We start from the raw sequence: 24,836 nt of genomic DNA, 5'->3' as shown, positions 1-24,836 counted from the left end.
TACTTGGTCAGTTATCACAGATTATTTCTGCATTTGTCTCTTAAAAGCATGGCCTATTTTTATAAATGGCATAGTACAGAAATTGGAATTGGTTGGTTGCAGTTTTGTATTTTGGCACAAAGTTAACAGTCACTTCTTAAGTCATATTGTTTAACACTTTTCCCCATCTGACCAATGATTTATTTCCATATGGAGAACTCCTGAACCCATTTAGGTCATCTCATTATCTGCAATTTGCAGGCACAAGACACTGGCTTATTGCACTGAATGGTGACTGAATGGTCCATGGTCAAACTACCATTATTTATCACAGATAGAACTTGACAAGTCTGTCTTGCAATGCAGAAGTTGACTCTCTGCCATTTATATGGTACTTACTATGGGCCAAGCACTATGCTAAGTGTTTTGTAATTATCTCATTTAATCATCATAATAGCTAATATTTATATAGCATCTGCTGTGTGCCACTTTTAGCAATATTTTCTTATTTGATTCTCACAACTATATCAGGGGGTAGGTTCTATTTTTTATCTCCATTTTATAGATGAGGAAATTGAGGAAGGCAGGGTTAATGACATGCCCAAGGTCAACACAGTACCAGAATTTCATCTAGTCCCTGCAATATCTAATTCCTGAGACTGACATTAGGTAGACCTAGAAAAGACTCTACCTGATATTCAAGATGGTGATTCTTCCTTCTAAGCCTAAACCACAGGTTTATAACCACTGATTTTCATACCTTTTAATGTAAAACAGATTTCATTAAAAGTAAATTCAGAATGTGGATCACAACATGTTTTCACCTTTTTTGTTGTTTGCTTCTTTTTTTCTTTCTCATTTTTTCCCTTTGATCTGACTTTTCTTGTGCAGCATGATAAAGGTGGATTATATATATACATATATATCTATACATAAACAAATTAAAATCACTTTCAGTTCAACTACAAATTAAAAATCATATTTTAGTTTTTAATAAAAAATTAAAAAATTAAAATCCTTGAATTGTAGCTATGTAACTTTCTTTACTATTATTTCTTTGTCTATTTAGGAGCTAACTTGTGCTTTGGTTGTTAGTACCAAAATCCCGCCAGTTATTTATCCTCAAGTTTCAGGCTTGGAACTTTTCCAGTAGCTCGTGGTATAATGCACGGAACACTGTATCTAGAATCAGAAGACCAGGGCTTGAATCTTAATTTTCTGCTTAGCTGCCTCTATAATCTTGGACAGGTCATTTACCTTTTGGCATGTTTCTTTGACTTTCAATTTGAGGATGGGTAACCCCAGCTGATCTCAATGGTTCCTTTTGGCTTTCAGTTCTAAATTTTGGGGATCATTTTATTACCTGCTTTTTGCTTATTTCTCTTGAATGACTTTTTTCTTTGCTCATCACTTTTTTTTTCAAAAGAGCTGCACTTCTTTTTCCAATCCCTACCTTCACCTCCCTCTATCTTTCTTTTATCCCCAGAGCCTTCTGTAAGGCATTTCTTGCTCCTGTTCTCTCTCCACATGTCAAGTCAACAAGCTTTGATTAAGCATTTACTGTGTCTATGGCACGGTGTTAATAAGCACTGGGGACCCAATGAAAGGCAAAAACAAAGAAAGAGGTCACATCCACTAAGAAGCTCATAGTCTAATGAGGGATGCAATATGCAAACAGCTATAAACATACAGGAGAAATACAGGGTAAATTGGAGCTAATCTCACAGGGAAGGCAGATCAGGAAAAAACTGTGGGACCTGCCTTAATCTAAAATGCTTGCTAATCATTTGGAACATTGGTTTCCCATCAATTGTCTTGAAAGAGTGAATGAATGAAAAAAAAACATTTTAAATATTTTATTGCACTAGGTGGTACAGTAGATGAAGCATTGAGCTTGGAATCAGGAAGACATTTTCCAGAGTTCAAATCTGCCCTTAGACATGTACTAGTTTTGTGACCCTGGCCAAGTCGATTCATTCTCTTTTCTCATCTGTAAAATGAGCTGGAGAAGAAAATGGCAAACCTCTCTAGTATCTTTACCAAGGAAATTCCCAAATAGGGTCACCAAGAGTTGGACTCTACAAAAAAAATGACAGAACTAAATTGATGTGAAAATATTTGTGTCAAGTGCTAGGAACACAAACAGAAAGGTTATTTTGGTGGGAATCACCAGAGATCTTCATAAGATCGCTGTTGGGAGCTAGTATTGATTGAAAATGTTCGTAGAACTCTGCTGCTGAGTATTTAGTCTCCTTTCAAACTCTCTGAAAGAAAAGATGTAACATGATAGCTTACCTAATAAATAAGCAAAATTTTCTTTTGTTTTTCCCCTTCCCTCATCCCCATTTAGAAAACAGTGGAGGAATAAACAATCCCAAGTTCTTTTCTGGAAAAGTGGAATTTGATGTTGGAGTTGAAGAGATATATTTACCGACACCCCCTGATCTTTCCACTGAAAAGTTTGCTGTTTCTACTAGCGTGGAGAGCAAGAAGCTTTCTCCTTCACAATTTCAACTTGTTATATCTTCTTATGAGAAAACTATTGGTAAGAGTTCACCAAGATGCATTTTTGTGGTATTTGGTTGTTTCAATTATGGTTCCTTTTGGGGTTTACTTGACCAAGATACTAGAGTAGTTTGGCATTTCCTTCTCCAGCTCCTTTGACAGATGGGAAAACTGAGGCAAAGAGGATGCAGTGACTTGCTCATGGTCATTCAGCTAATAATTATCTGAGACTGGATTTGAACTCGGTTCCTTTTGACTACAGGCCTGACACTCTATATGCTCTGCCACTTAGCTACCCCCAAAACTCATTCCATCTCACCTTAAACCGCTAGTTTTTGAAGAGGGATGGTTCATTATTGTGAAATACCAGTTTGGAAACCTTGTGGGCAGAGGGAAGCGATTCTTGAATTCATCTATTGAGAAAACAGATATAATTCCAAATGGTTCTGAAATCTTTATCTAGTCAGCCAGGTGGTGCTGCAGATGGATCACTGGTCCACTGAATTTAAATGTCATTTAAAAAATACTTTAACATGGGCAAGTCTTTTGATCCATACCTGCCTTGCTTTTCTCCTCTTTAAAATGGGAATGATATTATTAGCTCCTATCTCCCAGAGTAGTTGTGGGATAAAATGAAATAACATCTACAAAGGACTTTGCAAATTTTAAAATGTTATCTATCTATCTATTATTCTATCTATTTATTTGTCTATTGGTCTATCTACTATTTATCTATTTATTGGTCTATCTGTCTATATTGGTTCTATCTATTTACTATCTATTGGTGTATCTATTTACTATCTATTGGTCTATTTATCTACTTGGTTTATATAATATCTAGCTATTGGTCTATCTATTTGTTTATTTATTGGTCTGTATGTCTATTGGTCTATTTATCTGTCTATCTACTATCTATCTACTGGTCTATCTTTCTGTCTATCTACTATTTATCTAATTATCTATTGGTCTGTCTATCTGTCTATTTATTTACTATATATTTATGTATCTATGCATATCTACACATAATATAAATATATGTGTGTTGTATGTGTATGTATATATATATATATATGTGCATACACATACACACACATAAACACACTAGTTATTATTACCATTAACTCTTTTTGGAAGCCTACTTTGCCTCTGTTCTGATGCAATCCTATTGACCGTGAGTTTCTTGCATGTGGGGGTTTATGGGGGGATAGAATGGTTCTCTCCTATTCCACTCCCACATTCCCCTTCCCAGATTTAGAGTTTCTAGGAAATGCTGTTCTGTTGGCGTGCACCAGTAAAAGCAGAAACATTTTGAGGATTGTAGACAGCAGCCATATATGACTAATGACCCCTCAGTTCACACTTTGTTCTTAGGAGCAGTATCTTTGTCTGTATGATGTACTTTGATCTATAGCTCCAGGGGCCCCTGACCACAGCCAAATGCTTTTCTCTCCATCTAACTGTAAGCCTACAACAGAGGAGTAAAGAATCTAGGAGGTAACTAGAAGGAAGATTTGGTTTTGCTTTTCTTAACTATGAATAACATCCTCCAAATCTAGAGAAATGGGTCTAAAGGTGAATTATTTAGCAATAAAAAGATGATGAATCTTCCAATTGTCATAATAAATAAAAGAATTTTAAAGACTTTTCAAAAATATTCCTGCATGATGATTTGGAGTCACAGTTATTTTCAGGCACTGACATATGTCTTTTTTGTTTTCGGAAAAAAAACTTCACCAAATTCCAGATATTCTTGAAATCAGCAATCAAATAGATCTCAAGATACAGGCATTACATGAGCTTGGAAATCTTCACATCTATGCAGAAAACAGAAGGTAAATTTCTGGGAAGGAGAAAAGTTTATAGAACCTAGAAAACCTTTAAAAAACAATTTGCAAGTTATTTTAATTACTGTGAACAATTATTTGTCGATTCATTTCTTCTTTCAAATTAATAGTATTTTATTTTTCCAAATACATCAGAGATAATTTTAACATTTATCTTTGCAAAACCTTGTATTCCAAATTTTTGTTCCTCTTTCCTCCCCAACCCTTCCCCCTCCCTAAGACATATATGCAAACAATGCAATATAGGTTAAACATGTACAATACTTCTAAACATATTTCTATATTCATCATGCTGTGCAAGAAAAATCAGATCAAAAAGAAAAAAACGAGAAAGGAAAAAATCAAGCAAACCAACAACAAAAAGGTGAAAGTATTATGCTTTGATTTGCATTCAGTCTCCATAGTTCTCTATCTGGTTGCAAGATGGTTCTTTCCATCACAAGTCTTTTGGAATTGTGTTAAATCACCTCATTGTTGAAAAGAGTCACTTCCTGTTGATTCATTCTATTATCTTTGCTGCTGTATTGCATTTTGTGAGTGTCTTCCTTTGGACAGACTGTATTCCAGTGATGGTATTGGAGTATGGGAGGCACTTAAAAACTGCCTCTTGAGTGACTGATTGTTCATCTGATTTTCTCTTTTCCAAATGAGAATGGAACCATCCCTTTATTCAAATACTCCTCAAGATTTTGATTGTACATTATAAATATAAATTGTACTTAAAAATACAATACTTGAAAGTATTTAAAATATATAAATTTTAAGCATTAACAAAATGTTATTTGAATCAATTCAAATGTGTTTATTTTCTTTTTTAATAATAACTTTTTATTTTCAAAATATATGCAAAGATAATTTTCAACATTCACCATTGTAAATGATTCTCTCCATCACAAATCTATTGGAATAGACCTGAATCGATGATGAACTATTACCACTCATATGAAAGAGTGTTCCAAATCACTATTGATCAGAGAAATGCAAATTAAGACAACTCTGAGATACCGCTATACACCTGTCAGATTGGCTAAGATGACAGGAAAAAATCATGATGAATGTTGGAGGGGATGTGGGAAAACTGGGACACTGATACATTGTTGGTGGAGCTGTGAATGAATCCAACCATTCTGGAGAGCAATCTGGAATTATGCCCCACAAGTTATCAAACTGTGCATACCCTTTGACCCAGCAGTGCTACTACTGGGCTTATACCCCAAAGAGATAAAGAAGGGAAAGGGATCTGTATGTGCCAACATGTTTGTGGCAGCCCTGTTTGTAGTGGCTAGAAACTGTAAAATGAATGGATGCCCATCAATTGGAGAAAGGTTGGATAAATTGTGGCATATGAATGTTATGGAATATTATTGTTCTGTAAGAAACGACCAGCAGGATGAATACAGAGAGGCGTGGAGAGACTTACATGAACTGATGCTGAGTGAAATGAGCAGAACCAGGAGATCATTATATAATTCAACAATGATACTGTATGAGGATGTATTCTGATGGACATGGATTTCCTTGACAAAGAGACCTAATTCAGTTTCAATTGATCAATGATGGATAGAAGCAGCTACACCTAAAGAAAGAAAACTGGGAAATGGATGTAAACTGTTTGCATTTTTTGTTCTTCTTCCCAGGTTATTTTTACCTTCTGAATCCAATTCTCCCTGTGCAACAAGAGAATTTTTTGGTTCTGCACACATAGATTGTATCTAAGATATACTGCAACATATTTAACATATATAGGACTGCTTGCCATCTGGGGGAGAGGGTGGAGGGAGGGAGGGGAAAAATCGGAACAGAAGTGAGTACAAGGGATAATGTTGTAAAAAATTACCCTGGCATGGGCTCTGTCAATAAAAAATTATATAAAAAAAGTTAAAAAAAAAGGAATAGATCTGATTAGCCTCATTATTGAAAAGAGCTTGTTTTCTTAATTAGAAATTAATTTGTGATGATAACAGAAACAATGCTGTCTTCCTATATAGGAAAGTGGTGTATTAAAAATTTTTTTTTATATATTCAGGGCAGCTTATAAATGCTGGAGCCAAGCCCTTGATGCCATCCTCAAAAAACCAGATGTTCTCCATACATGGAAAGAGTTGGCCAACCCCCCTAAAACCCCTCTTGATATGGTCATGGATGCAAACTTCATCGGTTACAGTGAGGAATTTCTGTTGAAAGCTGGTGTTTGGGGATGCTTGCTGGGAGGCATTATAGCAGCAAAAATGGCACAGTAAGTGAGAAGAATCAAAACCTTTTTTCATTTTCCCTTAAAAAATACAACAGATGATTCAATTTCTTGTTTTCTTAAATATAGATATCTTCTTGAAGCATCATTCCTTCATGTAAATATTTGGTCTCCCTGAGTGTCTGTGTAATCATTTATTTTCATCATTTGAGAGAAAGAGAACATGACAAGAAATCTGAACTCTAGACATAAGTGAACTTTGTGGATAAAGCACTGGGTCTGGAATCAGGAAGGGCTCACATTTGTCCTTGGATACTTAATATCTGGGTGGCTCCGGGCAAATCTGCTCATCTTCCCCATCTGTAATATGGGGATAGTAAGAACCTCTGATTCTCGGGGCAGTTGTGAGGATGAAATAAAGTTATGTTTGTAAAGCACTTTGTAAACCTTAAAGTGTTACATAAATGTTATTTGCCTATATTATTATCTCTATTATTTTTTCAAGTATTCACTTGCAGAAAACAAGTTATTAGAATTTGGGATGAACCATTCTGGAGAGTAGTTTGGAACTATGCTCAAAAAGTTATCAAACTGTGCATACCCTTTGACCCAGCAGTGTTACTACTGGGATTATATCCCAAAGAGATTATAAAGAAGGGAAAGGGACCTGTATGTGCACGAATGTTTGTGGCAGCCCTTTTTGTAGTGGCTAGAAACTGGAAACTGAATGGATGTCCATCAGTTGGAGAATGGCTGAATAAATTGCGGTATATGAAAATTATGGAATATTACTGTTCTGTAAGAAATGACCAACAGGATGATTTCAGAAAGGCCTGGAGAGACTTACACGAACTGATGCTGAGTGAAATGAGCAGGACCAGGAGATCATTATATACTTCAACAACAATACTATATGATGACCAGTTCTGATGGACCTGGCCATCCTCAGCAATGAGATCAACCAAATCATTTCCAATGGAGCAGTAATGAACTGAACCAGCTACGCCCAGAGAAAGAACTCTGGGAGATGACTAAAAACCATTACATTGAATTCCCAATCCCCATATTTATGCCCACCTGCATTTTTGATTTCCTTCACAAGCTAATTGTACAATATTTCAGAGTCTGATTCTTTTTGTACAGCAAAATAATGGTTTGGTCATGCATACTTATTGTGTATCTAATTTATATTTATATTTATATATTATTTATATATATTTATATATAAATATATATTTATATTTCATCTACTGGTCATCCTGCCATCTGAGGGAGGGAGTGGGGAATAAGAGGTGAAAAATTGGAACAAGAGGTTTGGCAATTGTTAATGCTGTAAAGTTACCCATACATATAACCTATAAATAAAAGGCTATTAAATAATAAAAAAAAGAAAAATTATCCATGCATATATTTTGGAAATAAGAAACTTTAATAAAAAACTTATTTTGCTTTATCTATTAAAAAAAAGAATTTGGGATGGATAAAAAGAAAACAGTGAAAAGCCAGGAATATTACAAACTGAATAATCCCAGTGAAGGCATGGGATGGTAGCAGGTACTTCAGTATGAGATGTGTTGTTATTTTGTTTAGCAGAATTGAGGATGTTCAAACAGTATAATAATTTTGGGGGGCTTGAGATGGAATGATTCTGTTTTTAGTTCCAAAAACAGAAAAGATTGATTCTATTTTTCTATGATCATAATGTACTCAACCGATGTCTAAACAGTGGATGTTTCATAAACATTGCCTTTAATTTGGTTGTTTAAAAAAAACAACTCAACACCAAACAGTTGTATGAATAAAAATGGGACCTGCGTTCCAGTCCTGCCTCTGATACTTATTATCTGTTTAATTTTAAGGAAATTAAACCAAACAATTGTTTGAATAAAAATGGGACCTGAGTTCCAGTCCTGCCTCTGATACTTAATACCTGTTTAACATTAAGGAAATTTTATCCTATGTATCTCAATTTCCTCATCTGTAAAATGGATTTTGTGGTCCCTTCCAGTTTAAAATCAATGGACCTGTATGATTGGAGATTCTGGCTTTACCACTTCTGCCTTCATATCCTTGGATATACAGCCTTCCCAAGACCCTTTTCAGCTCTAATTCTGTGAGCCCTGTGACCTCTCGGGGTCTTGTTTTCTTCATCTGTAAAAAGAAAGGTGGAATTAGATGTTCCCTGAGGCTCCTCACCAGTCTAGTGATAGGAGTCTCTGCCACAGAATTTCCCTTCATCTTTTTATATAGTTTTAACTTCTTGGAGGAACAGAAGATGAAAGAAGACTGCCTCCTTGACCTAAGGGTGAGGTAGTGTCATAGACCCATAATATCTTGAGCTCAGAGAGAAAATAAGAAGAAAATTTATGGAAGAGCAAATCAGATTTTTCCCTTGGTCTACTATCACCCACAGAGTCTGTTTACTCATCTATAATAAGTGGCACTTTTATGTATTCAGAAGATTCATGAATTATTATTTGTAAAAGAATCAGATTAAAAATGTAATGTAACTTGCCAAGGTCTAATTTATTGGGAGCCTGATTTGGATTATTTATTTTTTCCTCTTCTAATAAAAGGACTTTCACAAGTTATGTGTTAAGAGTCCAAGAGGGAGGAGTGCATTCCTCCACGGGGTACATGTGCTGTAGGGTGGACTTTGGCTATGATGCACCCAAATTGGCTGCTCAGAGGCAGGCAAGAGAAAGGGTCAGGAAGGCAGACAAGGGCAGAGGGTCAGCTCCAGCAATAAGCCAGCTTCCCCCAGCCACTCGGGGCTTCACCCGTTCATTTTAGGACTGGAGGAAAACTCTGTTTTGGCCACACTGTTGAAAATCTAGTTCTAATGGGATGACTGAGCTAGTTACAATGATCTTGTGATGGAGAGAGCCATCCACATCCAGAGAAAGGACTGTGGGAACTGAGGGTGGATACAAGATAGCATTTTCGCTCTTTTTTTGTTGTTTGCTTGCTTTTTATTTTCTTTCTCATTTTTTTCCTGTTTGATTTGATTTTTTCTTGTGCAGCAAGATAATTGTATACATATGTATACATATATTGGATTTAACATATATATATATATATATATATATATATATTAACATATTTAACATATGTTGGATTACTTGCCATCTAGGGTAGAGGGTAGGGGAAAGGGCGAGAAATATTTGGAAGAATGTTTGCAAAAAAAGTTTTGCAAGGGTCAGTGTGGAAAAATTATACATGCATATGCTTCGAAAATAAAAAGCTTAAAAAATTAAAAAAAATCTAGTTTGAACAGCATGCATCCATAGGCCATGCTTCTCTATACATTACCACCTAATGTCTCCTCAGCCTTCTGCAATGTGGTTTTTTTCACACACCAGTCTATTAATACCTTTCTCTTCAAGGTCACCAGTGGCATTCTATTCCCTAACTTGATTTTTTCCCCTGCTTCTCATCTTGCTTCGTCTTAGAACAGCTGACCATCCCCTTCTCTTGAATACCTTCTTTCCATTTGACAGGAGAGAGAGTTCTCTCTCTCCTGGTTGTACTTAGCTAAGTTGTCTCTTCCATCTCTGTAAGTACTCAATAAATGCTATTCTTTCCATTTTTCCACTCCTCTTCCCTTCTAACATTTCTTCTTCCCTAGTTCCTCATCCTTTTCCTTAATTATTAGGGTGAATTTTTCCACTGTTACATCTTTGGCCATCCTCTCCCATCTCTCTGTACTCAATGCCTGGGAAATAATTTTTACTCCCATGGCTTTTATTCTTCTTTGCAGATGGCTCCCAAATCATCAGTGCTCTGAAGGGTCATTTTTCATCCCCTAGTAGGCTTTTCTATTGGAGAGTTCAAAATGGAGCTTTCCCCCTAAATGTGTTCTTCTTTCTCTCATCATTACTTCTGCATTATCTCTGTCTGTCTCTATCTCTCTCCCCCCGCTGTTTCTGTCTGTCTGTCTGTCTTTTCTCCCCGCTGTGTGTGTCTGTCTGTCTCTCTATCTCTGTCTCCCCTCCCGTCCCTTCCTCTTCTGTCTCTTTTCCTCCCTTTCCCTCCCCTCTCCTTTCTTGCATCAGACTAGTCCTGTTTCTCAATTCTCACTATTACTACTCTGGTGCAGGAACTCATCAGTGCCTGTCTTGACTATCCTACTTCCACCCTGTTCCTCCCACTCTCCACCCCCTTCTAATCTTTCCTGCATTCCACTGGCAGAAAAATATTCTTATGTATAAATGTTATATACACATCGCATTACTCCTCTGCTCAAAATTCTTCACAGGCTCCCTATTGCCTCCTAAGTAGAATTAAAAGTTCAGTCAGACATGACAGAAAATGACTGAACACCAAAAGCCACCCCTTCCAGGATTATTATGAGGATTTAATGAGATGCTATTTGTAAAATAAAAAAGCACTTAGTGTAATATCTGGCACATAGTAGGTGCTTAATAAATGATCTTTTCTTTCATCTCCCCAGTATCAAAGTAAGTAAGGAAAGAAAACTCCATAAAGGAAGAGCAAATAATCCTACTTTGGAAGTTTTTGGGGAATAAACAGAGTGTGGTAATTTATTCTTTAATAAGATCAGTTTTATCTGTCAGAGGCTTGGTGAAATACTCGGTATATTTGACAAATCTATTTACATTTGTTTGTTATTGAATGGTTTCAGCTATGACCAGCCCTTCATGACCCAATTTTGGGGTCAATTTCATGGCAGAAATTTTGGAATGATTTGCCATTTCCTTCTCCAACTCATTTTACATGAGGAAACAAAAGAGGCAAACAAGGTGAAATGACTTGCCCAGAGTCATCCCGCTTAGGGTATGAGACTGGATTTGAACTCAGGAAGATGAGTCTACCTGATCTCAGGTCAAGCACTCTTACCTACCACACCATTTAGATGTTTTCTGAATTAGACAGCCTTTTCAATATTTTTGAAAAATTGTTTGTCAATCAAATAATTTCTCTGTGTTGCATTTTTTTCAGATACATTTTGATATCAAATGTGAGTGAGAGGACTGAATGCTGCATTTTCTCTTCCTTTTTTTTTAAGGTAATTATGATTTTGCATAATAACATGATTAATTAATTGCTTAACACATCCAGTTGCCTCCAATTTATGGATAAAAGGAGGGAGGAAGCTGGCAATTAGAAGAACAGTTGTCCCTTCCATATAGTGGGGTTAGGTCTTTGGTGCCTTGTGATCTGGAAAATACATGCAAAAATTTTTGGCCCTCCTCCTTCATACCAGAGAAGTCTGAATTTTCCTTTTTTTCTTTTATGGGGAGTTTACAGTACCTTATTGTAAATTTTGGATTAAGTATTTGGGCATAGGTTCTACATCAGAGATCCTCAAACTATGGCCCACGGGCCAGATGCGGCAGCTGAGGACAATTATCCCCCTCACCCAGGGCTATGAAGTTTCTTTATTTAAAGGCCCACAAAACAAAGTTTTTGTTTTTACTATAGTCTGGCCCTCCAACAGTCTGAGGGACAGTGAACTGGCCCCCTATTTAAAACGTTTGAGGACCTCTGTCGATACGTCATCCACTGCCCTTCACATGTAGTCTGTGAGTTCTGCAAAACTTCCCCCAAATTTCTCATTTAATTTCTTATGCTGACCCACAATATATTGAAACCCCTATATGGAAGAATAACTGATGTGAATCTGTATTTATTCTGCTGATGGACCCTTCTGCTCAGAATTTCCATCAGTATGAAAAAACACTTGTCTATCAAAATATTTATGTCTGATCATTTTTAAGTTTACAATAAAAAAGAAACTAAAAAAAAAATTTAAAAAATAGGGAAATTTTTTCCCCTATTTTCTTTTGAGAAACCAGAACTAAGGTTAAAGTGATAATCCCCCTCAAAGGCATAAAATAATAGGAAACAGGTTGTCACTTTAAATTACTGTACATTAAGTTGGGAAGAAGGATTTGAAAGAATAGGTTAAAACCCTCTGACAATCGAGGGGAGGAAAGACTGTTGCAAAATTTTCAGATTTTGGGAAACTTTATATAAGGAAAGTGGGGTTCTCTGCTTATTAGGGGAGTAGACTTTGGATAGAACACAGATGCTAAAGACTTTGTTCAGGGAATCTGGGGAACTATGTACAGGCTGTACCATTGGTTGAAGCTGCTTGATAGACTCAGTGTTAGAAGAGACTTTGGAAGAGTTGGGCATCCATGTGGTTTTCTGATAGCTCCCTTTTCCATTTTTCTGGTCCTGATAAGAATTATTTCAAAATGTCATTCTTGAGTTCATCCTATCGTTGTAGCCGTGGGACCAAAGAAACTTCATCTTCAAATAAACCTCAGTAACAAAGAAGAAACCAGTTGAATCTTCCATGTGTGGAATCCTTTGCCGCCCTTAAGTTTTTGATTTCTTGATTTTGCTGATAAAAAGGTTTTTTATCTGAATTAGAAACAAAAATAGTTGGGTTTTTGTTTTTGTTTTGTTTTGTTTTTTCACCTAGAGATGTAGCCATGGGCAAACTACTAGCTGCTTAGTTTATTTTGAAGGATGGAGACCTATTTGCTTGATGTATCAGAAGTGGCTGATTCTATGAAGGCTTGAAAAGGCAGCTCTCAGGGGAAAGCAATTCGGAGCACAAGGCCAGATTGTTCAGCTTCTAGAGTATAAAATTCTCCTACAAATGCTTCAAAGGGGAAAGAGAAGGAGAGATAGAGGGTGTGTTGAGAATGGAAAACTTTCCTGGACTCTTCCTTGCTTGAGCTGCTCTTCTCAAGCTTTTTTTCTCTTTTACCTTCCTTCTTTCTCAAGCACAGAGAGTTTGATGTTGGATATGGAATTACTTCTTTTAGACAAATAACAAAATTTGATATCTTATTTTAAATTGAATGCGAATATAAAGCTATTGGTGCACAGCTAGGTGTTCTAGTATATAAAACAGTGAACTTGGAATCAGGAAGACATCTTTCCAGGTTCAAATATGGCCTCAGATACTTACTAGCTCCGTGACCCTGAACAAGTCACTTAACCCTGTAAAATCATCTATAAAATTAGCCAAAGAAAGGAATGACAAAACATCTCAATATCTTTGCCAGGAAAATCTCAAACATCTCAAAACCAACAAAAATAAATCTATTAATAAAAATTAATTTAATAATTCATACATAATGATATATGATAAAATAATAAAAATAAGAATTGCTAACTAAAATCATGATGATTGGGTCATTAAAAAATTGTTACTTCTCTTTAGGATTTTAAAAACATGTTCAAGGGCAATTAGATGGCACGATGGATAGAACACCGATGCTAAAGTCAGGAGGACCCGAGTTCAAATTTGACCCCAGACACTTAATACTTACTAGCTGTGTGACTAGGCAAGTCACTTAAGCCAGCTGCCTCTCTAAAAATAAAATAAGATTAACTTAAAAAAAACAAGTTCATGAAATAAAATCTTTAAGTAGCAATTTGACACCAAATAGGACACAAGTTTATCGTTTTCTGATTGGTCATTAAAATATATTTTGACTTCTCTTCTGAAGCACCTGTTAAAATAATTGTATGATATACAATTCAGCAGAAAGAATATACATGCATTCATATACATATAACATATACACACATACATATCTATTATATATATTATTTTCACTTGTATCCAACTCTTTGTGACCTCATTTAGGGTTTTCTTGGCAAAGATACTCCATTGGTTTGCCATTTCCTTCTCCAACTCATTTTATAGATGAGAAAATGAAGGCAAAAAGGATTAAGTGACTTGCCCAGATTTATACAACTGACAAATTATCTGAGGCCAGATTTGAACTCAGAAAGTTGATGAGTCTTCCTGATTTTAGGATCAATGCACTATGCATCATACCAGCTAGCTGCTCATACACACACATACACACATATAATAATACATTTATATGTATTATACATAGTTACATATATATGTGTATATGTAACTTTGTATAATACATATATACATACACATCTATATATACATTGCACATATACATATATATTTACTAGACCTATACTTTGATAATAATAGTATTAATAATTACAACTAAAATTCGTATAACACCCTAAGGCTTAGGGAAGATTCCTCCAGAGGCTTACATAGTTACTTAATTTGATTCTTATGATCACCCTGCAAAGGAGATGCTATTGTCCCCATTTTATAGATGAATAAACAGACTGAGAGATAATGAAGTGACTGGTCCACACTTATATAGTTGTTAAGGGCCTGAGGCTGCATTTGAACTTTACTTAAGACCAAACAACACAACCTTGACTTTTTTTTTTTTTTTTTTTTTTTTGCTAAGGCAATTGGAGTTAAGTGACTTATCCAGGGTCACACAACTAGGAAGTGTTAAGTGTTTGAGGTCACATTTGAACTCAGGTCCTTCTGACTTCAGGGCCAGCACTCTATCCACTGTGCCACCTAACTGCCCCAGCCCTGACTTTTAAAAAACAAACTTTAAAAAATATCCGGGAGTCCCCAAAATATGTGAAATCTTTATCAGAGATTTTCACTGTAGTGGCGGCCTCCTTTTTACCTCATGAAAAAGAGGGTGTTAATCACTTTGCTTTTTCAAGACATAAGTGGCTTTCTGCCCACGTAAATGATGGCATGGTACCAATTATTCCTTAGAATTCCAGGACTACATGACCCTTACTGAGGGTGCAGGCTCTCATCAGAAAATCGTCTTATAAGAAAGAAAGAAAAGAAAGAAGGAAGGAAGGAAGAAAGAAGGGAAGGAAGGAAGGAAAAAGGGAAGGAGGGAAGGAAGAAAAGAAAGAAGGAACAGAAGGAAGGAAAGGAAGGAAGGAAGGAAGGAAGGGAAGGAAGGAAGGAAGGGAAGGAAGGGAAGGAAGGAAGAAAGAAGGGAAGGAAGGAAGGAAGGAGGGAAGGAAGAAAAGAAGGAAGGAACAGAAGGAAGGAAAGGAAGGAAGGAAGAAAGAAGGGAAGGAGAGAAGGAAGAAAAGAAGGAAGGAACAGAAGGAAGGAAAGGAAAGAAGGAAGGAAGGAAAGAAGGAAGGAAGGAAAGAAGGAAGAAGAAAAGGAAGAGAAGGAAGGAAGGAAGAAAGAGAGGGAGGAGGGAAAGAGGGAGAAAAGGAAGGAAGGAAGGAAGGAAGGAGGAAAGAGAGGAGAAAAAGAAAAAGAGAAAGAAATGTGTGTCACATTATTTTTACTCTGGTTTTACTGATACAAGTTCATAGCTGTTTCATTTTTCTTTTCTTTTTTCTTTCCAGGGCCTGCTTAAAACCTCTCTAATCTATCCCAAGTATGACCATGAGTATGCCCAGTATGAAATTAGCCAGCTCACTCCGGGCCTGGATCTTTTTTGTGACCAACACAGAGTAAATGTGAACATGGTCCTCAGCAGTCTAACTTATCTCAGTTATGAGCTCCATTCTGTTAACCAGAACCTTATTGTAAGTGTAAGATTTTACGATGACAATATGTTATAGCAAGTTTGCTTCTTCTCATTTATCCATCTCTCCTATAACCTTATTGAAATTCCCTTTGATTAGTTTCATTCACGAGGCCTTTGAGGACTCTGAAATGGGAATCCCCATGTGGGCTTTTACGTTAGTTTATATTTAAGGTTATTAATATTTTTTCATGAGGTTACCTCTTATATTCGTACTGAATACAAAGTAAGTCAGTGTCAGCTTGGTTTTATTGGGTTTTCCTAATGTGAGTCCTTCAGTGATTAAGGCAGCATCAGATCAGGTGCCCACAAAACCCTTTTTATTCCTTCTCATCACTGGACTATTCAGCCTTACAAGGACTTGGTGGGGGGGCTGAGCGTGGAGTTTCATCATTTGCATCACTTGGCTATTCCACCACCCAAGGGGCACCCAAGTGGGATAGAGATTGCTGACTGTGAAACATAATGAGAACATTTATTCGTGTTCCAGAGAGGCCTATGGCAAAGTCATAGCTCATCTGGTTTTAGGGGATGGGGAGGGAAAGAGATTAACGCTTCCAAATAATTGGTGTTCTAAGTATTTCTTTTTTTCCCAAGTATTTCTAAGTTTCAGATTAAGATCCAGGTATTTGGTTCTCTCAAGGTATGTTATGCATCTCAAGACTGCAGCTGAGAGTGAGCAACCCAGAGGGGCTTCCTTATTCTGCAGAATTAACTCATGTTGGTCCAATTTCCTCCTTTACTGCATCCCATAATAAACCTACAGTAGCCTATTAGTAATCCTTGCTGTCCAGCTCACTCATTGTTTTCAGCTTTTCCTTATTTCATCTTTCCTCTTTTTTTTTATTGCTCTAACTTTCACGTCCACTTTCTCCTAGATCTTCACTTTGACTACTCCCTTGCCTTCTAGTGGGTTCAAATCCCACCTTATGTACTTATTAGCTTTCTGATCCTGGGCACATCACTTCATTCCAGTCTATCTCAGTTTCCCCATCTGTAAGTGAGAACAATAAGAGATCCTGCCAGGATTGTTGGGAGGATCAAATCAATAGAAAACTATTTGTAAAGAGTTCTGCAAACTTTAAAGGTTTTTAAATGCTAGCTATTATTGCTGATTCTACAGTGGGTTCCCTGGTGACTTTTGACTCAGACCCCTTTTCAATCCTGGGTCCTAGTGATATAATGACAGTTATAAACTTAGGGAGAAATTAGTAGAAACACATTGAATGGCTAAGTAATTTCTGATATAGAAAAATAACAGAAATTTTTTTGTTTGCTGCACTGGGAGCTTTTAGCAGAAAGTAATTTTTCTCTTCTTCATCATCATCATCCTCATTATTATTAACAACAATTTTTTTTTGCTCCACTGTTTGTATCCATCTAGATTTCTTTGCTTATTTCCAGACATGCATCTTCCTTGGTTGCATTTAAAAAAAAAAACTAAACTCCTTTTGGTTATCAGGCCATGTTCATTTTGAAGACATTTTATTCGTTTCAAAAGAAAAGCTGACGGTTTTCTCAGAGAAATTGAGAAGCCTGCCTCAAAATGGGTCTTGGGGGTGGGGAAAGGACATTTTTATTTCTTCCTGATGGTTACCATGGAGAAGTGGTGCCACTGTCCACAATTGTTTCAAGATTTGAATTACCTTAGACTCCAAATAAGTTCCTGATCATGTAAAGGGAGTTTTTAGTTTCTTTAAAAATGAAAAAAAAAAGCAATTGCTGTCAGCAACAGAGAGTTGGCTATTGGCAAAGATCCATGAAGCCAAATCATGGGATCACAGATTTAAAAGAATACCTTTTTAGTTTTCATGCCCACTTTCTCCTAGCTCTTCATTTTTGACTACTCCCTTGCCTTCTAGTGGGTTCAAATCCCACCTTAAGCACTTAATAGGTCTCTGATCCTGGGCAAATCACTTCATTCTATTCTACCTCGGTTTCCTCACCTGTAAAAATGGGTACAATACCCTACTTCACAGGACTGTTGATTTAATTCACCCCCTTCAGCTCATAAATGAGGGCAATGATACTCAGAGACTCTAGGTAGCTTGCTCAGGATTACACAGGTAATAAGAGAGACAGAATTTGAACCCAGATTCATTCTTTCCAAATCCAGTCTTCTTTCTATTGTTCCTTACTGTCTTGCTGTGACATTTTTTTTTTGTGGGAGATAATCTGGATTAAGTGATTTAGCTAGCAGCATACAGTGAGTAAGTGTCAGAGGGTGCATTTCAATTCAAATCTGCCTGATTTCAGGGTTTCCATGTGGCTGCCCCCATGACAATTTTTTGTGTCCTGAGGAAGAAGAAATAAAAAAAGCTACATGATTTTCTTACTAAGTTAGCAGCCCCAGAACTAACAGACAGGGAAAGATCAGAGATGGCTCTAATGTGCACATTTCATACGTTGTGTAAGACATAGGCTGTGGAACCAGGGCCCAAAGGAGGCTGACATTCAGACGTCACACCTTCCCTTAGAAATGTGATTTTGAGGCAGAATCAAAGAAAAAAGATGCTCTATTTCAACATTTGACTCTGGCAGGACCAGCCTCAAATTTCTTCCCTGTGTTCCTCAGAGCTCAAAGGTCAGGACCTTGTTGTTCAGATGCCAAACTTGATACTTCAAGACCTTTAAGAATTTAAATTTTCATTTTCAGTTATCTCATTTCCTGTGCCCTTTAAATCAGGGGTAATATTGAAATGGATGGTGAAGTTTAAATAATGACTTAATTTTATTTAGAAAAAGCAAATCTCTTTGCTTTTTCTTTTCCCTTCCTCAGAGACTAAGGCCCTGAATTATGTTGTATTTTAGCCATCTAAAAGGAAACCTATTTAGTGTAGGCTCTTTGGAATGGTTGTCATACCTTCCTACTCTTGATAAGGTTCCCCAGTATGTGCTACACCATTTTAGAAATGACAGATATCATAATTATCAAAGAGAGAAGACTGGTTTCTATTATTTCAATTTTAATTGAAATTAAATTTCAATATTAACTGAATTATTATTTCAATATTAATATTTTCCTTAAATGAAAAATTAAATCTCAGATATTTGTGAATTGTCTATCTGAAATACATTTTTTCCCTCATTTCTATAGGTTCTACCGCTCCTTTCATTATACCAATATTTTGTCTCAGAAGTTTGCCAAGATGTATGTAAATGCATGGATATAAAGCTTCTTAAGGTAATGGATATTGGCTTTTAGGACATTTAAGTAGATTACATGTTATTTTTTTCAGTGACAAATTTATTGATCATGATACCTTGTGGTCTTAAATCAATTTAATTTTGACACTCCAAATTAATCCAACTATTTGGTGGAGCAATCTGGAATTGTGTCTAAAGAATTCTAAAACTATGCTGTTTGACCCCAAAATACCATTATTAGGTTTATTTTTCAAGGTGTCAAGTTAAAAGGAAAAGAACATATATGATCTGAAATATTTATAGCAGTTCTCTTTATTGTGGCAAAGAACTTAAATTGAGGGGATGCTCATCAGTTAAGAAATGACTAAGCACATTGTGGTATATGATCATGATGGAATACTACTGTGCTATAAGAAATGATGAGCTGTTGGATTTTAGAGAAAAAAGGAAAGATCTGCGTGAAATAATATGGAAATGGGCAGAACCAAGAGATCATTGTTTACAGTAATGGTGAAATTGATTGAAAAAATAAGCTATTCTAAGTATTATAAATATTCAAATCAACTATAAAGAAAGTTGCTATTCAGCTCTAGAGTCAAAACTGATAAATAGAAGTATGCACAGTGTTTTATATATTTATATATGTCATCTAATAGAGGCCATTTCTAGTGTAGGGTAGAGAAAAAGGGAGAGAGAGCTTGGAACTTAAAATGCAACAACAAAACCACAAAAAATTTTAACACTTCTTGGTATGTAATTTGAAAAGAACTAAAATTAAATTTCAAATTATTTTAACTATTATATAGGAAAATATAACTAGGCACATTTATATAGCTCCTTAGGTTTTATGAATCTCTTTACATAATAACAGGAAGAGAGTGCCAATCCTGGAATCAGAAAGACCTAAATTCAAATATGATCTCAGATACTTAATAAGCAGTATGACCCTAGACAAGTCCCTTAATCCTGTTTGCCTCAGTTTCCTCATCTGAAAAATTTCTGTAGGAGGAAATGGCAAACCTCTTGAGCTTCTTTGCCAAGAAAACCCCTAATGAGATCCCAAAGTCAACTGAAAACTACTAAACAACAATAATAAAAACAACATAATAATAGTATTTTTACATAGGACTTTATGGTATCATTGAAATTTGTGGGGAAGCTTTAATAATGACTTAGTTTTGTTTAGAAAAAGCAAATCTCTGGACTTCCTAACTCCAAATTCTCTGCAAAGCCCTTTACAAATATTCTATTTTATCTTATCAACCTGGGAAGGTAGATGCTGTTATTGTCCCCAGTTTACAGATGAGCAAAGAGAGGTAAACAAAAGTTAAATGAAGAGCCTAAAATCACACAGCTAGGAAATGTATGAGGCTGGATTTGAATCCAAATCTGGATTTCTGACCCCAGATGTTTATGCCATTTAAATGCATCATACATCATTTCATTGAATCCCTACAACAACTTTGTTAAGTAAGTTTTGTTATCATAACAGATATTAACTTTTAACATTCTAACAAATGATAAAATAGGCTAAAAAAGTTACATGACTCCCTCTGAGTCACAGAGAGAATAAATATTTTGAGATATAGATCCATATTTTCCCAGTTCAAATTCCAGTAATTAGTCCTCAATGCTATATTGTCAACTGAAAAGAACTAGATAATATCATGATTTATGTAAATATATAATTCAAATAAAGCAGGGAATCGAGGCACTATGTTTGAATAGTTTAGTCCTGGACATACACACATACACACATATTTCATTTTAAATTGTTTTATTTTCATAACATATGCATAGATAATTTTCAACATTCACCCTTGCAAAGCTTCGTGTTCCAGATTTTTTTCTCCTTTCTTCCTCCCTTCCCCCCAACCCCTTCTGTAGATGGCAAGTAATCCAATATATTAAACATGTGCAATTCTTTTAAACATATTTCCACAATTATCATCCTGCACAAGAAAAGCCAGATCAGATCAAAAAAAGAAAAAAAAGAGAAAGAAAAGAAAATGCAAGCAAACAACAACAATAAAAAAGTGAAAATACTGTGTTGTGATCCACACTCAGTCCCCACAGTCCTCTCTCTGAATGCAGATGGCTTTCTCTATCACAAGACCATTGGATATGGTCTGAATCATCTTATTTTTAAAAAGAGCCATGTCCATCAGAATTGGTCATTGTATAATCTTATTGTTGCCATGTATAATGTTCTCTTGGTTCTGCTCATTTCACATATCATCAGTTCATATAAGTCTCTCCAGGCCTTTCTGAAATCATCCTGCTGATTGTTTCTTATAGAACAATAATATTCCATAACATTCATATACCATAACTTATTCAGCCGGTCCCCAACTGATGGGCATCCACTCAGTTTCCAGTTTCTTACCACTACAAAAAGGGGTGCTCAAACATTTTTACACACGTGGGTAACTCCTTTTCCCCTTTTTACGATCTCTCTGGAATACAGGCCCAGTAGAGACACTGCTGGATCAAAGGGTATGCACACAGTTTGATAGCCCTTTGGACATAGTTCCAAATTGCTCTCTGGAATGGTTGAATCAGTTCACAACTCCACCAACAATGTATTAATGCTGAACATATATTTTCTTGATTTTAGTAAGCTTAGAATTTTCTACAATAATCAAATTTTTAGATGATTCTTCTTTTTTAAAAATTATTTTTATTTCACTATTTCCCAAATACATTAAAAATTTTTAACATTAAAATTTTAAAGTTTTGAATTCCAAATTATCTTTCTCTTTCACCCTGTAAGAAGGTAAATCATGCCAAACTCATTTCCATATTAGTCTTGTCACAAAAGAAAACATGCACTCAAAAAATCTCCAAGAAACATAAAGTGAAAAACAATATGCTTCAGTATGCACTTGGAGTTCATGGTGTTCTCTGACTGGAGGTGGAAAACTTTGTTCATCATGGATCCTTTGGAATTGTCTTGATCAAAGTAGCTAAGTCTTCCACACTTGATCATTTGTCTTCTTCTGGATTAACTTTCTCCTCTTCCTCAGTCATTTATCATGCAAGTACTCGATGAAATACCCCCTGCTTGAGTTCTTAGGTTATAAAAAAGTATCAATTGCAGTTTTGAGTATTGACAAACCTAGTTGAGTAGGAGCCAGAATAGGGCAAGAGAAGTACCCCAGTGATATTATGGGAAGTGAACCTTTCTGGATTACACATATGTATTGACAGTAATGATGATAAGACCTCCTTTGCATGATTTCCCTCAATATGCATCATTTGGTCTTCCCAGAAATCCATGGTGAACAGAAGACTTACATTATTATCTTTTTTGGGTCAGACATAGGAACTGAAACCTGGAGATTTTAAGTGAGTTGTCATATTTTATATCATTATTAAGTGACAGAATTAGAATTCAAGTTCTGATCTTTTGATTCCAACTCTAGTTACTTTTCCAGGACATCAAATTTTGTCTATTGGTCATTGATTAGCTTTTCTGTCTCACTTTATTCTTCTCCCATTTGTCATTTTCTTTGTCTTCTTCTACAGATATAATATATATTTTTATTATTTTATCTGAGATTACCAGTGTTAATCAGCATAATCCTGAGTTCAGAGATATTTGACCCCATTTCTTTTCATTATTGTAGCTTAATGTGAGCAGTTTCAAAGTCTCATTTTTTTCTTTTCTTCTGTTTAAAGATTGAAGTCCTTATTGACTTAGGATTACTTTCTGAAGCTTATAATGAAATATATAATCTTTGTCCTGGAAAAGGCAGCTTCTGTACCACCCTTACAGGTTCCAAAAATTGGGGGAAAACTAAGGTAAGTCTTCAAGGTTAATTAAAATCATATTTTTACCTTTAAAGTTTTTCCTACTAAAATCTAAGGAAAGTCATCAAGTTGTTCTTGTGAATATAAAGGGATAGGAGACCTTTTACAAGATGGGGACTAGGGGACAAACACTGACAGCCACTAATTTTGGCAGGAGATCATCCTGCTCAGGATGGTGCTATTTGGGTGACATGATTTGATCCACAGTGACCTTAAGAGTTAGAGCAAGCTCCTATGTAATGGCAGTCCAGTCAATGGAAATAGGTTGTCATTGTGATTTGACTTCATTAAGACATCTGTAGCCTCTGGATGACTGCTACAAAATCAAAGATTTAGAAAAGTGGGGTGGGGAAAGCAGTTGAGGCTATGTGTAGGATGCTGAAAGTCATCAATAATCCAGTTTTCATCAATTTGACTCATTTGAAGAAAATGATTCATGGCATATACTATCTTCCTGCACACTCCCTAGGCCATGTTTCTGTGCTTATTCTGATTGTTTAATTAATTACCAATTATTCTACAGGTCCCTAGTGGTGTAAGCCTCATTGAAACATGATATATAGCCTGGGTTTTATATGGTAACACTAACAGAGCATAAATTCTGATGGGGCCCACCTGGCAGGAAAGCCCTGATAATAGATGAGATCAGTCATTTGATCTGAGGAACAACCTAGATACCAATAGAGGCGCTCATCACCATTGGATTGGTCCTTAGATTATGACTTCTTTAGCCATTGGAACTCAAGAAAATCAAAGAAAAGTGGCTGTCATCAATCTTCTCGATCTACTTTTCCCTTGCAAGGTACTGACAGTGGTGTTATTGAGGGGGCTAAGAATCACATTTGTAGATGCTTTAAGTGTGAGGTCTTTGTCCAGGCATAAACAGAATTGGGGGAGAGACTAGATCTATATTTGCTCATGGTTGTAGGAAACTTCCAGGTGAGGAAATGGCTCCCAAGGCAGGTTAGCAATTGGCTGCAAGTTAATTTGAGAGAGATGCTGTGTTACCTGACCTGGTCAAGGTTACAATATGTGTCAAAGTGCAGGATTAATTTAGGTTCAGAATTTGCATTCAACAGGCACAGATTTAAATTGATGAAATATAGAAATTTATTACTGCTCAGATTTAAACCAGCTATAAGAAAAGAGGAAACTTATAGCATAAAAGTAATGCACAATTAACAAACACAGTGATTGCCAAGATAATATAAGAAACAGACAACATACAACATACATCATCACCACTACAAGGAAGCACCAACATCTGAATTTCTTAAGCTGGGAGAACCTGGGACACAGCTAGTCAAGAGTCTCAAGAGGGAGGCTCTTAGGCAGGTAGCACCAAACTTCCTAACTGAGTTCTCAAAATCCTTTTCCACTAAGGGGTTTTTATAGGTTAAGAAGAAGGCACTCCACTAAATGTTCTCATTTGATATATGACCCTTGAAACAGAGCAGCCCCCCTTAAGTACAGGGATGTTCTATTGCAAGAGGCCCACTATAGTGTACCTTTGTTTATTCCTTTAGAAGGATATGTGTACTCCAGGAACTGGTCAGGTTACTGGAGTTAACATAAGTCTGCCGTAAATGATGTTCATTAATTAAGGTGACGGGGGATGGCCAGTTCCCCTAAATCTTTGGATAATAAGTATAGGCTGCTTATCAGTGTGATTCATCTTTTTAGTTCTAAGTATGTTTGGCAACTCCCATGTAATATAGGGGCAATGGGATTATGACAGTGGATGGGCCCTGGGCCCATATGTCAGGATGTGTCTAGTGGGGAATGTAGACAGTATAAACAAAAGAAATTTTTATTTTTCTTTGAATAAATGTACATTGATAGCTTTTGATTTTTTTTTATCATTCTTGTTTCCCAATGAATCCTCCTTCCCCCCCTAGAGACTCATCCTTTATATATAATACAGAGTAAAAATAAAGAGACAAAAATCATTTAACAAAAATTCCC

At 36.0% G+C, this 24,836-nt stretch overlaps 1 protein-coding gene across 1 annotated transcript in view; it reads left to right on the top strand.

Annotated features, from left to right (window-relative positions):
- The window catches only part of CFAP54 (cilia and flagella associated protein 54), a 299,509-nt gene that overhangs the window by 152,277 nt on the left and 122,396 nt on the right, over positions 1–24,836 (top strand). Inside the window, exons 41-47 of the mRNA XM_031939791.1 lie at positions 2,330–2,524; positions 4,229–4,316; positions 6,355–6,564; positions 11,482–11,548; positions 15,730–15,912; positions 19,009–19,095; positions 22,740–22,862. Of these exons, the coding sequence (XP_031795651.1) occupies positions 2,330–2,524; positions 4,229–4,316; positions 6,355–6,564; positions 11,482–11,548; positions 15,730–15,912; positions 19,009–19,095; positions 22,740–22,862 (953 nt within the window). The remainder of the gene's footprint in view (positions 1–2,329; positions 2,525–4,228; positions 4,317–6,354; positions 6,565–11,481; positions 11,549–15,729; positions 15,913–19,008; positions 19,096–22,739; positions 22,863–24,836) is intronic.

This window comes from Sarcophilus harrisii, chromosome 5 (assembly GCF_902635505.1).
Source record: "Sarcophilus harrisii chromosome 5, mSarHar1.11, whole genome shotgun sequence".
Taxonomy (NCBI): domain Eukaryota; kingdom Metazoa; phylum Chordata; class Mammalia; order Dasyuromorphia; family Dasyuridae; genus Sarcophilus; species Sarcophilus harrisii.
Note: the sequence above shows the minus strand (reverse complement) of the source record. Positions and strands in the feature narration are given on the sequence as shown.